General features: G+C 38.6%; 1 protein-coding gene across 1 annotated transcript; it reads left to right on the top strand.

The window, feature by feature from the left end:
- The first annotated feature begins 4,582 nt into the window (after window positions 1-4,582).
- gins3 (GINS complex subunit 3) lies at window positions 4,583-10,254 on the top strand. Its single transcript, XM_084364991.1, has 3 exons — window positions 4,583-4,862; window positions 5,768-6,001; window positions 7,926-10,254. Exons 1-3 carry the CDS (start codon window positions 4,692-4,694, stop codon window positions 8,154-8,156), a joined length of 636 nt encoding a protein of 211 aa, XP_084221117.1. The 5' UTR covers window positions 4,583-4,691; the 3' UTR covers window positions 8,157-10,254.
- The last annotated feature ends 3,495 nt before the right edge of the window (window positions 10,255-13,749 follow it).

Genomic DNA, 13,749 nt, shown 5'->3' with positions numbered 1-13,749 from the left:
GTGGTAGTCGACGTTTCTCCTCATGTTTTCATGTACACAAGCTAACGAACCCTAAACCTTCATGTTTTTTAAGATTCAAAGGAACAGATTTTTCTAATGTCCAAAATAACACTTCCCCCTGTGTACCTCTCATTCAAAGCATGAAATGTTTCCTAGCTGCAGTGCATTGTGGTCTATTAAGGCTACTGAAGATGGAAAAACAATTGCTACTACACCAAACACTAAAGTTGAGCCAGAAATGCACCACAAATACACGTCAAGCTGCTGTATGTGGTGTGTGGACACTAAACAATCACAGTGAATTGACACGTTGGTCCTAACTCTTGCGCCTGTGACTACAGTTTTAAGCCGGTGTGTAACAGCCTTCATGAGAATTTTCAGACAAAATCTTTAATAAATGCAGGAAATCACTGATCATAGCTGAGAGCTTCCGAAAAGCTTCAGAGCACTATGACTATCTTTCACTTTTACGAACAACAGATGCTATGAGATCTGTCTTTAGGGCGGTTGTAACTTGAGAAATCCAGCAGTACCCTTGGAAGGTAGCGCACGTAGGCCTATATGTGATAAAAGAGGTGTCTGGCAGCCATCTCGACTATATTTTTACCCCATTATTCCATCAGTCATCCTAATTCTTGAGGTATAACTTTGAGTAAAGTGAATTGATGGGCCATGAAGTTATCACCTATTGCTTCCTCTCTATAGTCATATTTAAAGGCATAAATACCAAGAAGTACGAAAATTAACACAATTGAATGCAGTCAGCTCCCAAAGAGGCCTGGGCAGAGCTCTGAAGCTGAGAGAACAACTGCCTCAGATGTGAAAAGATGGGGAGTTAACCATTTACACAACATAGGCTTAAACTCAGCACAGGCCATTTTGGGAACCTTTAACATGAAAGCCTTCTCATAAAACTTTACATTATAAGGACTGAAAACTTATGTATTTAGGCCTATACACCACTCTATGTTATCTTAAAGCTGCACTAGTCAGAACTATTTGATATAAACAATGGATTAAATGACTAATGTGAAAGGGATCGCTCCGTTGACATATAAGATGGACGGTATGTCTTCACTTCCTCCCACCTTACAAAAAGGACGCCAGAATATCCTGGAGACAAGCGCTGCCAACTTGCACTGCTGACGTCATTTGGAGTCAGAGTCGGTGCTGTGGTGTTGGGTAGTGGAGCCAAGGTATCTTGTTCCCACCCATACACCCACCTGACTCAATTTCGAGCAGGGCTCAGCTGTCAATCATCCCCTTTTTCTAGCTTCCAATGACTAAATAAAACCAGACAGAAAAACAAACACTTGAATATACATACAGTATAAGAATATACTGATAAGAGCAACCTATAATGTCAGAAACCATGTTTAGGAAAACTTTATTTGACATGTTTTTGGGGTTTGTCCCTTCTGCTAACATGGAGGGTGTGGAATGAATGTCCTATACTGCAGCCAGCCGCCAGGGGGCGATCGAGATGTTGTGGCTTCACTATCGAGGAGCTGAAGTGTTATTCATTCATCAGAATTTGCACATCTGGTTCCCTCGTCTCAAAGTCAATAGGTTTTTTGAATGGGTTTTGGGGTAATGCCTGAACTAAAGTGTGTGGTTACCACAAGCTTAAGATATTTACAAGTTTTGTTCTACGTCATAAGGTTGTCGGGGACATTAAACATCATCACGCTGAACACGGAGACTCATCTACTTACCAGTCCGTCTTTACAGCTGGAATTACTTATTCTTACTTAAACTTTAACTTTAGATTCATCAGTTTACAGAAAACGTGTAGAGTAATTGTGTAGTAAGACGCTTAGACACTGTTGACATTTAAATCATGTGACACATGATTTAAATGATAAAAAGTGTGTCTGTTTAAAGCCTAACATTAGCTTTTTCCTTGTAGTGATTTAATTAACGTTTTAAAAATGTTAAAAGTGGTGTTCATCTGTGAAGATTACCCTGCGGAACAAAAAGTATCATAAACTTGTGTTAGCAACAGAGCTTATTTCATAGGCTTTTTGTCGAGGGAACCAGGGCGATGCTAACTTCCGGGTTAGCCTTCAAAAATGCATCACTGCTACGCCACTCTATGGGCTCGCTCATAGTGATGAACCCACAAAGAATTACCACCAAACTCCCAGGCAGCTGTATTGAGAGAAGAAAGCTCTGATAAATCCACTGTATGTTACCGGGCCAGCACCGAAACACTGTCAGACAAAGTTAGTAGATAGCAGGAGTGGATAGTAATATAGTGGAGAGTTCAGCAGCCAAAGAGCCTCATGTTAAAGCTGCACCGGCCAATATTTTTTAAAAACGATGTGAAAAGTATCACCTGTACTGACGAACCTACGTAGAGTGATAAAGTGGAGTCAAACATGTCTACTGTAGTTAGCATGCTAACCAGCTAGCCTGTTCTGTACCGTATTCGGCCTACCGTTTTGTACAGCAGGAGGTAACAGTCTGATAGCCATAGTTTCAACATAGTTATAAATGAACAAGATAAACGTACAAAATGTCAAGAAAACAAGAAACTAAGTCAACTTAATTAGGCTACTAGTCAACTCACATTTAACTCAATTCAAACTCGACATAAACCAGATAAAACTCTTCAGTACAGTCTTGGTTTGTCTTTCCTCAGTCTCTTTGGTTTTGGTTGAAATAAACCGTCAATTCAAAGAGATGTGAAAATTCCAGTTCATTATCTAGTCATGTTCACGCTCAGACTGCTAAACTGGTTTAGCTGAGCCCTGTCGCCTTGTTGATGGTAGCTAGCTATAGTCAAGGATAGCTAGCAAAGAGTGCAGTTGTCAATCTGGTGATATGCTGCCCCTTATGTTTTTGGAGCTAACTTCAAATTCTGGCCATATTTGAAATATTTCACCTTGGAGAAGGTAATAATACATCAAGGTTGTGGTTGTTTTGTTGCCCTCAAGTGGCCTCAAAAATTGCAAAATGCAGCTTTAATAATTACATTTATAAACAATCAATATTAGAATGACTAACTGTATATTAAAGCTGCATTTGGCATGTAATATAAAAAAACAAATAAAAAAATAGACCCTTTTTTTCAGAAAGAAAATAATGAATTAAAATGTCTCATCAACAGTAATTAAGATGATGTCATCAAATAAAGTGCCTGCCTCTGGGCATGACCATGTCTCTCCCCAAAGAATGATGAATTAAGACATTTACATTTTAAATATCTTTCCTCCGTGTTGGTAAACATGAGCGTACTTTGTGACGTCACTTAAGAGAATTTGTAGTAATCCAATGTCATATTGTATGTAACAGCTGTCTCTTGCTGACATGTGGAGGGCCATTGTGTGTTGATGTCTAATGCAGCTATATTGGAGTTTGAATGTGGTATGAAATTGGTTTTCATCAGAAAGTATTTGATCACATCAGAGTTTTTTCTCTCATCCTGTGTTAGCGCCGATCATCCCTGCTCCCCCCCTGCTGTGTCTGGGACAGAGGCGAGGGTTCATTTCAGCATGGATGGGGACCAACATCATGGTGCATGACAGTAATATAAGATGAATATCAGAAATTAAGAGCACAACATGTTATGGTCACTGCTGACCTTGTGAACTATTAGTGTGACACACAATGTTCCCTGTGTATCATGTCACCCAGTTAGAGGAGGGGGGTGATCTCTTTGGAAAATGACCCATGCTTTGGTCTGGGTTGCAGTGTGAAATTATTTAATGAGCCTCTCAGACTGCTGCTACAGTCCGTACTGTACCACCTGCCTGCCCAATCAGCTCGGACACACAGTTTCAAGAAGAGAGCAGCACCTTCATTTATTATAGCTTTGTTTCATTTGACTCCTTTTAGTTCATGACTTGTTTTACTCTCTGAGGTTGTGAATGGGTGCCTGCTTTTTGGGCACGCCGACTAAAATGTCTTAGGACTTCGATGTGCAGTCTGAGGGATGAGTAGCTAATAATAATGACATATATAATAATCTATAATATTAAAATTGGCAAAATACAAAAGATGACTGACAAGTTCTTTCTGTTGTCTAGATAAGTAAAGTGATGGGACCTTAAGAGATGGGAATACACAAGATTACAATATGGACTAGCTGCCATTTTTCATTCAACAGGATGGAGAAAAGGGGAGGCATCTAGCAAATTCATTTGCTTCCCTTCTTTTTCCAATCTGATTATATGAAAATTCAGAGTTAACTTTTCAGTGTTTATTTGATTATTATTATTATTATTATTATTATTATTTCCAGGTTCATGACTGCCATATATTATCACATACGGACACGAAGGGATTTTTATTATGTGATGGTAATATCCTGACCTCTAATGGCTACCTCCGTAATTGCACCCGACTCTGTCAAAATAAAGGCGAATTACATTTTCTAATTAATCTGACTGTTAGAAACGATGACAGTACAGTGATTATAATGAAACATATTATCTTCACATAAAAAAACAGTAAAATGAACCATATTAAAAGAAAAGAAACGGACAGCAGCTATTTTTGACTTGAATCGAATCGATTTGATTGCTCTTGTCTGGACATCACAGCAGCGCTCTGATTGGTCAATAGGTCCTGGCGCCAAACAGCAAGGAGGAAGAGTTGTAAACATCAGCGTTACAGGAGGGATCTTTGCTCAACAGTTCACTAAATATATCTTGTATTAATCTGCTTTTGCCTCTTTCAAGACCAAAATGGATACACAGTCATATATCCCTGTTGAACCTGGAGTGGGGATGGAGGAGAATTTCCTTTCTCTGGACGATATTTTGCTCTCTCATGAGAGACTTCCCATCCGCATCGAGTGCGCTTTCCCCCGGCTGGGATACTTGGATAAGTCGACTGACACGCAGGACATACCGGAGGTTAGTAATGTCACCGACGGAAGTGGAGATGATTAAATGTTGTTAATGTATGTCTTAAGCGGTGTCAGAAATACACATAAAAGTAAGGCAGACATACCTCATGTTTTTGTTGTGAGAAAAATTACGCCAAACCTCATTTGATATTTTGCAGTTTATGAATAAATTGCCGTATTGGCAATGCCCCATATGTGGTAGACAATTAAAAAAGACCGCTCAAAAATAAACAGGATCCATGTATCAATTCGGCATATTTATTATCTACCAAATGGCCAACTTTATTATTATATTTATTAGTACACTTGGTTTGCATACAAGCATTAGCACACAGGTCTCAGACCTATGTTGGTAAGAAGGATCAGTGACAGTCAATAGCCAAAATCAAGCACATGCAAGAAGTCAAAAATTGACTATGTGACTAAATAAACAACACTCATGTTAATATGATATGGAGGCACAGGTCATTGTGGATACTACTAGTTACTCTGTAGCTGTAAATATTTAATCATAATGTAATGTTGTTTGGTCTGTTACCAGCCCAACACCTAACATTACAGAGAAGGTAGTACTCACGTTTAATGGAAATATGCTGTAGTTACATATTCATTCATAAGAGGTATTCTATGTAATTATCGGCAACAGTTATCCTGGAACCTAAAAGTTACAGTTTAAACAAATATAAGTGCTAAAGAAGACGGTCATGTCACAAACATCACTAATTCTCCTCTGAAGGATCCTCGGAAGGATGAGTAGGCCCTCCTGTCTTCACAACTAGCTAGACAATAGGCCTTTTTCACAGGGACATGTTGACATGGTGCAGACCTTTTCCCCAACACATATATGAGCAGTGTGGAGCCCAGAGAGCAGGGGTCTTCATGATAACTCCCACTCTGTTTCCTTTATCTCAGGGTACAAAGATGGAGCTTCCTCTTTGGCTGTCCAAAGGACTGTACGAGAGGAAGAGGAGAGTGTTGTCAGTCGAGCTTCCAAAAGTGTACAGAGAGGGCTGGAGGACTGTGTTCAACGCCGACCCCAACGTGGTAGACCTGCACAAGATGGGGCCCTACTACTACGGCCTGGGATCCCAAATGCTGCACTTTGACAGCCCAGAGAACCCAGAGATCGCACAGACACTGCTGCAGGTGAACAAGATGCACTTACAATAACACAAACAGTTCATTTAACATGGGAAAGTACAAAATTTGGTCCATAGAATGTCAGAAACTGATGAAAAATGTTGTGTGTTTCCCAAAGCCCAAAATGACATCCTCAAATGTCTTGTGTTGTCCACAACCCAACAATATTCAGTTTACTGTCAGAGGGGAAGAGGGAAATAAGACAATATTCACATTTAAAAAGCTAAAATCAGAGAATTTTGACTTTTCTTTTTCTTACAAAGTGACTCAAACCCATTCAGTCGATTATCAAAATAGTTGGTATTCATTTGATAGTTTAGTTTAGTTAGTTTACAACTTATCGATTATGCGCTACAGCTCTGAATAGTACTCTAGTCGAAAGATTCATTTTAAATGTATCTTTTATTTTCAAAAAATATTTTTCATGTTTTTTACGTGTGCAGTCCATAAGTTAGACATGCACTAATGAACTGGCAGTGAAGACTGGTGAACTTCCCCATTTGTGAAGCACACAGTAGGATTTCCAGGCTATGTTAAAGTAATCAATCAATCAATCAATTTATTATTTAAAGTGCAAAATCACCATGGTACATGGTCTCAATACACTTTACAGTAAAAACAAGAACAATAATAACAGACAATAAAAATAAATAAAACAATAGTAAAATAAAACCATAGTAAAACACCAGAGGAGAGTGATAAAATTAGTTAGTGTTAACCAAAGTATTGGGTAAAAAGGTGTGTTTTAAGACGAGACTTAAAAATCGCAGTGGATGTAGCGTCTCTGATGTCTTGTGGAAGGCCATTCCATAAGAGAGGAGCACGGTAGGAAAAGGCCCTGCCACCAGCTGACTTTTTACTGATATATGGGATGACCAGGAGGTTTGAACCAAGAGAACGAAGAGGACGTGACGGAGTGTAGGGAGTGAGTAGTTCTGTTAAATACTGTTAAATAGTGAAAGTAATGTTAATATTGATTTCATGAGAGATAAAGATCTGTACAAGCTTTCAATTCCCCAGTTGTCTTGGTTTCTTTAAATACGGAAAAATGTAAATATAAATACCTCTGCTGTGTACAACAGCCCAGATGCTTTGCAAATATATGTCACAGATCAACAGACACGATGCAGATAGAAATAAATGTAACCTAGTGTTATTTAATACACTACAACCAGGGGGTGCAATCAGATCAGAAAACATGGCGGACAGCTGGTTGTCTGCAGCTGTTACCGGGCAGATTGATTCTGGTCTCATTGTCTGACAGACAAACAGAGCGTTGTTGCACACTATAAGACAACAAGGCGCTACTCACAACTAGGTTACACACTTTGAGAGGTGAGATTGTCATCCCAGTTAAGTTAAGAAAATCTGTGATATTGGACCAAGAACCAAATGAGTGAAGCTGAGCTTGTTATGAAGACTTGTTTACTGTGTGCAACCTATGTTCAGATGGTGCTCCATATATGTATATACAGGAAATGATGCATCATTTCTATAGAGTCTCTTTATCATGTGGCCCAGACACTGTGTCAAGACTAAAGAAACAAAAATATGAAGGTGGAGATGAAAATTTCCACCTGATTGCAGGTTTCGAGGCTGTACATCAGCTGTATCTAATTATTCCAACTCGGTGTAATGTAGCAGAGACCTGTTCACACACACTCTTTGATGTTTCAATATTTTGAAGATACATTTTTTTGAAGATGGTTTTGCCAAAAGGCAAGGACCAAGTGGAATTATACATATATCTCTCTCTATATATATCTGAGGTTTAACTTTAAATTTAATATCAAAGTCGACTGCTGGTTCATGAAGTGGGTCACTCTTATTAAAAATGTTGCAAGTGTGACTCAATGTCGTACCTTAACTGCACTAATCCTCTGTGCTGTTTGTTTCTAATCATCTAATTGGTGGCTAACTGTTTATCCAGACGTTCATCGGGCGGTACAGACGGACCATGGACTCCTCTCAGAACGCCTACAACGAGGACACGTCTGCGCTGGTGGAGCGTCTGGACTGTCTGGAGAAGGCTCTGTTCAGGTCAGGGCAGAGCGGCCTCAACGGCTTCCAGGGCTGGGAGAAGGGCCAGGCCTCCCAACTCACCGCCTCCAGTCTGGTCCTCAACTATCGCAAGAGGAAGATAACTGATGTGCAGCACTGACCTCAGCCTGCAGTTATAAGATTCAGACTCTAGTCAGAACTTAGTCAAAACTTCAGAGCAGCAACAGACTCTGACTGACTGTCATTTCTCATTTTCACGGACACATCCAGCCTCTACATGTGAGCCATGCTCTCTGTGGTGGGACCACCCTGTGTAGACTATAAATGTCTTTCCTATTTATTTTGTCACATTGTAGCCACTGATGGTGCAGAATCTGTATTGGTTATGTTGGAATTTTTGATGAATCATTTTTGTGATATATCAAGTAAAGATTCCTAAAATGTGTAGCTTTACAGACACAAACAGTTGCTTGTTTTACATCATTATAGATTGTTTACTTTGAAAATGTTCAAAGAATCAGTTTCATAATGATGAATAGAAACCATCAACTTAATATTTGTCATGAAGACTATAAGTGCAGCCCCAGTATGCAGATTGCGGTCACCTCTAAATGCTGATGGGTTTGCACAGAGAAAAAATTCTGCGATTACTACCTGCCAGGAAACCAATTGCTACTAAAATGTGTTTTTGGAAGAATTATAATGGAGTTTCACCACCACACTGGCTGAGTTATGGAGCTGACAACATTTTAAGGGAATTTATTAACAGCCTCTCTGCTGGAGGCCAAACTCCTTGTTGTGATGAGCTGACTGTAGCTGACCAAGCAAAACAGCGTGGCACAGGCTGTTGATTAGCTGTCAAGCAAAGTGGCACAATCCAAACTTTTCCTTTCCTTTCGTTTCTGCCTCAAGTGTGAACTAAAATGAGATCAGATGGATTGTGAAATGTGATATGAGGGCAGGCTGTGGGTGGGGGTCCAGCTGCAGACTTGACCTCCCTCCTGCAGACACTGTTCCTGGGAAACATTACTGACACCTGCTGGTGGGACAAATCACTTGACCTGACTCTGTGTGACATCATGTACATATTGTGGACTGTATGTGTAAATGTGATTGTATATCCAGCCTGTTGTGCCATGCTATGTAGGCCTTTTTCCCAGCAGACATTTTGACTTGTTATAGCAAAACCAGAGATGTGGACTGGAGTCATTATGACTTGGAGGAGAGGTGACTGGAATCACTATTTTGATGACTTGCAACTTGACAGAAAATAAATGATTTGTTGTATAACTTGAGACATGATTACTCGAAAAGCAGTCAAATGGACAAACAGGCAGAATGTGACAAAGTTTAATGTCAGTATAAAAATAAAGAAACTTTTCTAAAAAAAATTACATTTTTTCACTTAATATCAATAATTACATTACAAATTCAAGTGAACAGATTAGATAAATTGGCCAAAAATATTATTGGACAGGTGCTAATACCTCGTCCTCTTTAGAAAAACTGAAAACTGCCGACTGCAATATCTCTGGAGAAACAAAGTGATTCACTTTCACAAGACAAAATGACTTGGGACTTGCTTTAGACTTGGACCCAAATTACTTGAGTCACATGTCTGCTACTAACTGCTACTGTAAACAAAGCCCGGCATCCTTCACCCACTATATTATAACTGTTCAAGCAGAAAACCCACAAATATTCCTGCATTACAACTATAATTTCCCATGCAGTGGATCAGAGAGGAAGTTAAACTGATCTCTTGGATGGTAAATGGCAATAAATGTCACTGTGTGTGAAGAATGACTGCTGCTTGTTCAACTGATCTTTCTTACATCCGCTTTAATAATGATGATGGTACTCCTTCTGAATCTGGATTACAGTCTGACTGTAGGGGTGTGAATCTTTGGGTGTCTCACGATTCGATTCGATTCCGATTCTTAGGGTCACGGTTCGATTCAGAATCAATTCTCGATTCAAACGATTCTCGATTCAAAAATTGATACAGTGCATAGTGTGTTAAGGCAAATTATAGCATCAAACAATACAGTTTGTATAAGATAATGTGATTTTGAAACAAACTGATTCCAATGATGCAATCACACAAAGGCAAACTTAAAACAAAAGGTAACATTTATTCATGCTAAACAAATAAAAACTTACTTACTGTACAAGAAATAACTTGCATAAATAAAATTGCCTAAATAAAAGCTTAGGCCAGCTGCCTTTTTCTACCAGAAGTTACAAAAATAAACTGTACACAAATAACACAAATTGGTGTTTTGTGTGATTTTTCAAAATAGAAAAAAAAAATAATAATATATATATATTTTTTTAAAATCGATTTTTGAAGTTTATGAATCGATTCAGAATCGTGGATTATTAGAATCGCGATTCTTATGTGAATCGATTTTTTCCCCCACCCTTATCTGACTGTATGAACCCACTCCATAAATGTTAACACATGTCCAGTACAAACATTTGTTTTTTACTTTTGTTATTTTCATGCTGCTAAAAGTCACATCTTCAGAATGAGGTCTATTTTACATGTATTCAGTTTTTAAATGCAAACCAAAGCAGAGCTGCTGAAACAGTAAAATATGTCCTGCTTACTTCACATTGTTTCTGACTTTGGCACCTCTGAGTTTAGGAATGAAAACAGACTTCCTGTGTTTTATTTCCACTCATACTGTGTTTGTATTCTAAGTCCTGCTTTTTATTTCTATTGTGTAACAATTTGTGAAACCTACTCAACACTCTGACTATAATGTTGATATTGTTAATGTCAGTCCTCTGCTAAAGCTGACTCATACTTCTTATTGATATTCCACTTAGTGAGTCACGCATTGCTGCCGCTGTAGTTGTGATTTACAGTGATCACTCACTGAATGGCCTCTGCATCGCAAACACTGACACCTTGTGTAATGTGAAAAATGTGGTGAAAAACACTGTTTGGCATAAAGGTAAAGGAGAGTCGTCACACAGTAATTTAATCCTCAACAATAGTGACTGAAACACACTCAGCAGAACATCTGTTTTAGGGTTTACTGTCTGTGTTATTGTGAGGTGTTGCTGGTCAGTTATCCAAGTCCTCTCTGTGTAGGTGTGAGAGCGTGTTGGCCTTTAGCTGCTCATATCATTACTAGCATGCGATCCATCCATAATCCTGTGTGGGTTTGTTTTTACCTAAACTCCACCAAATGGCTTTGCTGCATAATTTCCTGCACATAATTTTTGCTGCTAATTCAAATGTACCTTTGTAATTTGTAAAGTGGTGCCTTTTTACTTTGTGTTTTCCGACTGTTGCACTGCCAAACCATGTATCACACTGAATTGAGGTACCATTTTTTTGCTTTGGGGGGAAGAAAAGTAAATCTGACAAAAAAATCCCCATCCATGTACTTCAAATTCTACACAGTCACTTTAAATTAAATGTTTTATTTTTTATTTTATTCGATAGGATTAGCAGGAGCATTTATTTCATAAAGCATGCATTCTTCAGCAAATAAGCCATTTTAGGAAGAAGTCCCCTCCAAAAAAAAAGTCCCTCCTGTTGTTCCTCCAGTTGAATGTTTGAGCTTCACTGTGCTGAATGATGTAAAGTGAAGAGTTTGACACTAGAAGGCTGTTTTCACATTCATTCCTCAAAGTGTCAGTTTTCTCTGTGCTCAGTGAAAATGAGATTTTATGAGGCCTACAAGCGTGATTTGTGACATCACAAATTGTTTACAACACAGTACATTGACGCCCTGTTGATTTAAATGACACTATGGTTTAACGTCGACTACCGCCTGCCACAACTTTAGTTAGTGAGTCCTTTTGATGCTTGCAATGTTTACGTTTAATAACAGCGAGAGTGAGAGATTTTTCTAAATTGTATAAAAGTGCATGAACACCACATGCAAGCTGTATATAACACCAAAAACCCACTGAACACAAACTATAAATCATCTCCTGAAAGTCTCCTCTGACACCAGATCGTGAAATTAAAAAGAAGACATGAATGAAAACATGATTAAACTACATGATTTGCAAATAACAGGACGTGTCTTTACTTGACTCATCTGAGGCCATCTGCAGCATTATGCACAAGGACAAAACTTGTTCTTGTTTTGCCGACATCAGCACTTAACACGCTAGATGTGTTACACACCGGAGGCTGAAGGTCTACCAAAGTCACTTTGTTCTCTGCTGACTGTCGACAGTCTTGCTTGCTCAAGTTGTCAAATAACAGGTGCTAAATTCAACCAAAACAAGCAACATCCCAGAAATACCCTCCTTGTTTATGGGGTTCATATTTATCATGAGAGTGTCGGACATATGTGGAAAAGGCATTAGTGTCACAAAGCCTGTGAGAGCGGCCCAGTCTGTAGGTCACTGATGATGACAGTATTGAAGTTGCCTCTGGGCTGTAACTATTGATCCTGATATGGGCCGGTCCTGTCGGAGGGAGGCCTGAACCAAAGGATTTTACAACATTACTGCTCTACGTCTCTCCATGACCTTTCAGTTTTCAATATATTATATGAGGTCCCACTTTTCCAAATAAACATTTATCTTGTTGTCAGAATTAATCAGTTTCTTCACCAGCAGCAGGAGGTTAAAGGTGCACTATGTAGTTTTGGGGAAGAAGGTTTAATCAGAAGAGAAATATCTTTATTAACTGATCTTTTATTCTGCCTGAACAAACTAAATAAACTAACTTTCTTCATTTTCATGTCTGAGTTAACAGTCAAAACAAACTGAACTTAAAGGGCAACACACGTTCATACTATTTTACTTTGTTTATGTTAAACTAAGTATGTCTGAGTTTGTATTATCACCTCATTAATATTGTAAATATAAAAATTCTGAGTTTGAATTTCTTTTCCAAAAACTATACAGTCACACTGCAGGCTATAAATGAATAAGCTACATTTTGTACTATATTAATACTTGCTCAATACTTCATAAAGGCTTTATAAGTGTGTCATCAATGACTTTGTTAACTGTCAACAAATCATTTATTAATACTTTATGGGTCAGTAGTATGCCAACTATTAAAAGACCCAGACCTGTGAAGAGCTCGCTAGCATGTTAGCGGTTAGCTACAGTACTTGACCACCTAGCCCTGCAAGTCATCTCTACTAGGGTTGAGCATGTACTGGACTAAAATGAGTACTGTATCTAGTAGTGATAATGAGTATGAGTATTATAAAGTAGTATAAAAATGTCAATATCCTTATTTGCAAATACTTTTGTGATCAAAAACCTTCGATTATGAGGCTGTTCTGTAAATATTTTCCCAACTTATAAAGACGGCAACTTCTCATCAACCCAAGCAGTTTCAGGCTTAAATGATCAACTTGTCAACTGCTATGAACCGGTAAAAAATCAATATTGAGAGGGAAACCAGGACTCCAGAATCAAATGATCCATGCGATGATCTCCTCAGTCAATTTAACATTGTAGACCAATTTATCATTCCTGGTCCTGATGTGTTTTTGCATAAAAACTTATATGCCCTTTCTAAACCTTCAATAACACAGTTAGATGAGGCATCAATAAAACATATTTTTTACTCCTGCAAAATGCAACATGCAAATCACAGTTTGACAGTGAATAACTATACAAGTACACAGTCCAACACTATAGAGGCAGATGATAAGATAACCTTCCCACTTTTGCTCTGGCTATATGTTGGTCGACACCCAAAGGCAAGTCGGCTGACCCTCCCGTCACGGCGCCGCCTGAGGAAATAAATCAGAGCTCTG

The sequence above is a fragment of the Pagrus pagrus genome (assembly GCF_965226575.1).
Source record: "Pagrus pagrus genome assembly, chromosome: 10".
Lineage (NCBI taxonomy): Eukaryota > Metazoa > Chordata > Actinopteri > Spariformes > Sparidae > Pagrus > Pagrus pagrus.
The sequence above is the reverse complement of the archived record's forward strand: the minus strand, read 5'-3'. Positions and strand labels throughout refer to the sequence as shown.

Coding starts and splice junctions, on each gene's coding strand:
- gins3 (XM_084364991.1), top strand. CDS start 4,692: ATGGATACACAGTCATATATCCCTGTTGAACCTGGAGTGGGGATGGAG. Junction 4,863..5,767: donor ACACGCAGGACATACCGGAG/GTTAGTAATGTC, acceptor CCTTTATCTCAG/GGTACAAAGATGGAGCTTCC. Junction 6,002..7,925: donor TCGCACAGACACTGCTGCAG/GTGAACAAGATG, acceptor CTGTTTATCCAG/ACGTTCATCGGGCGGTACAG.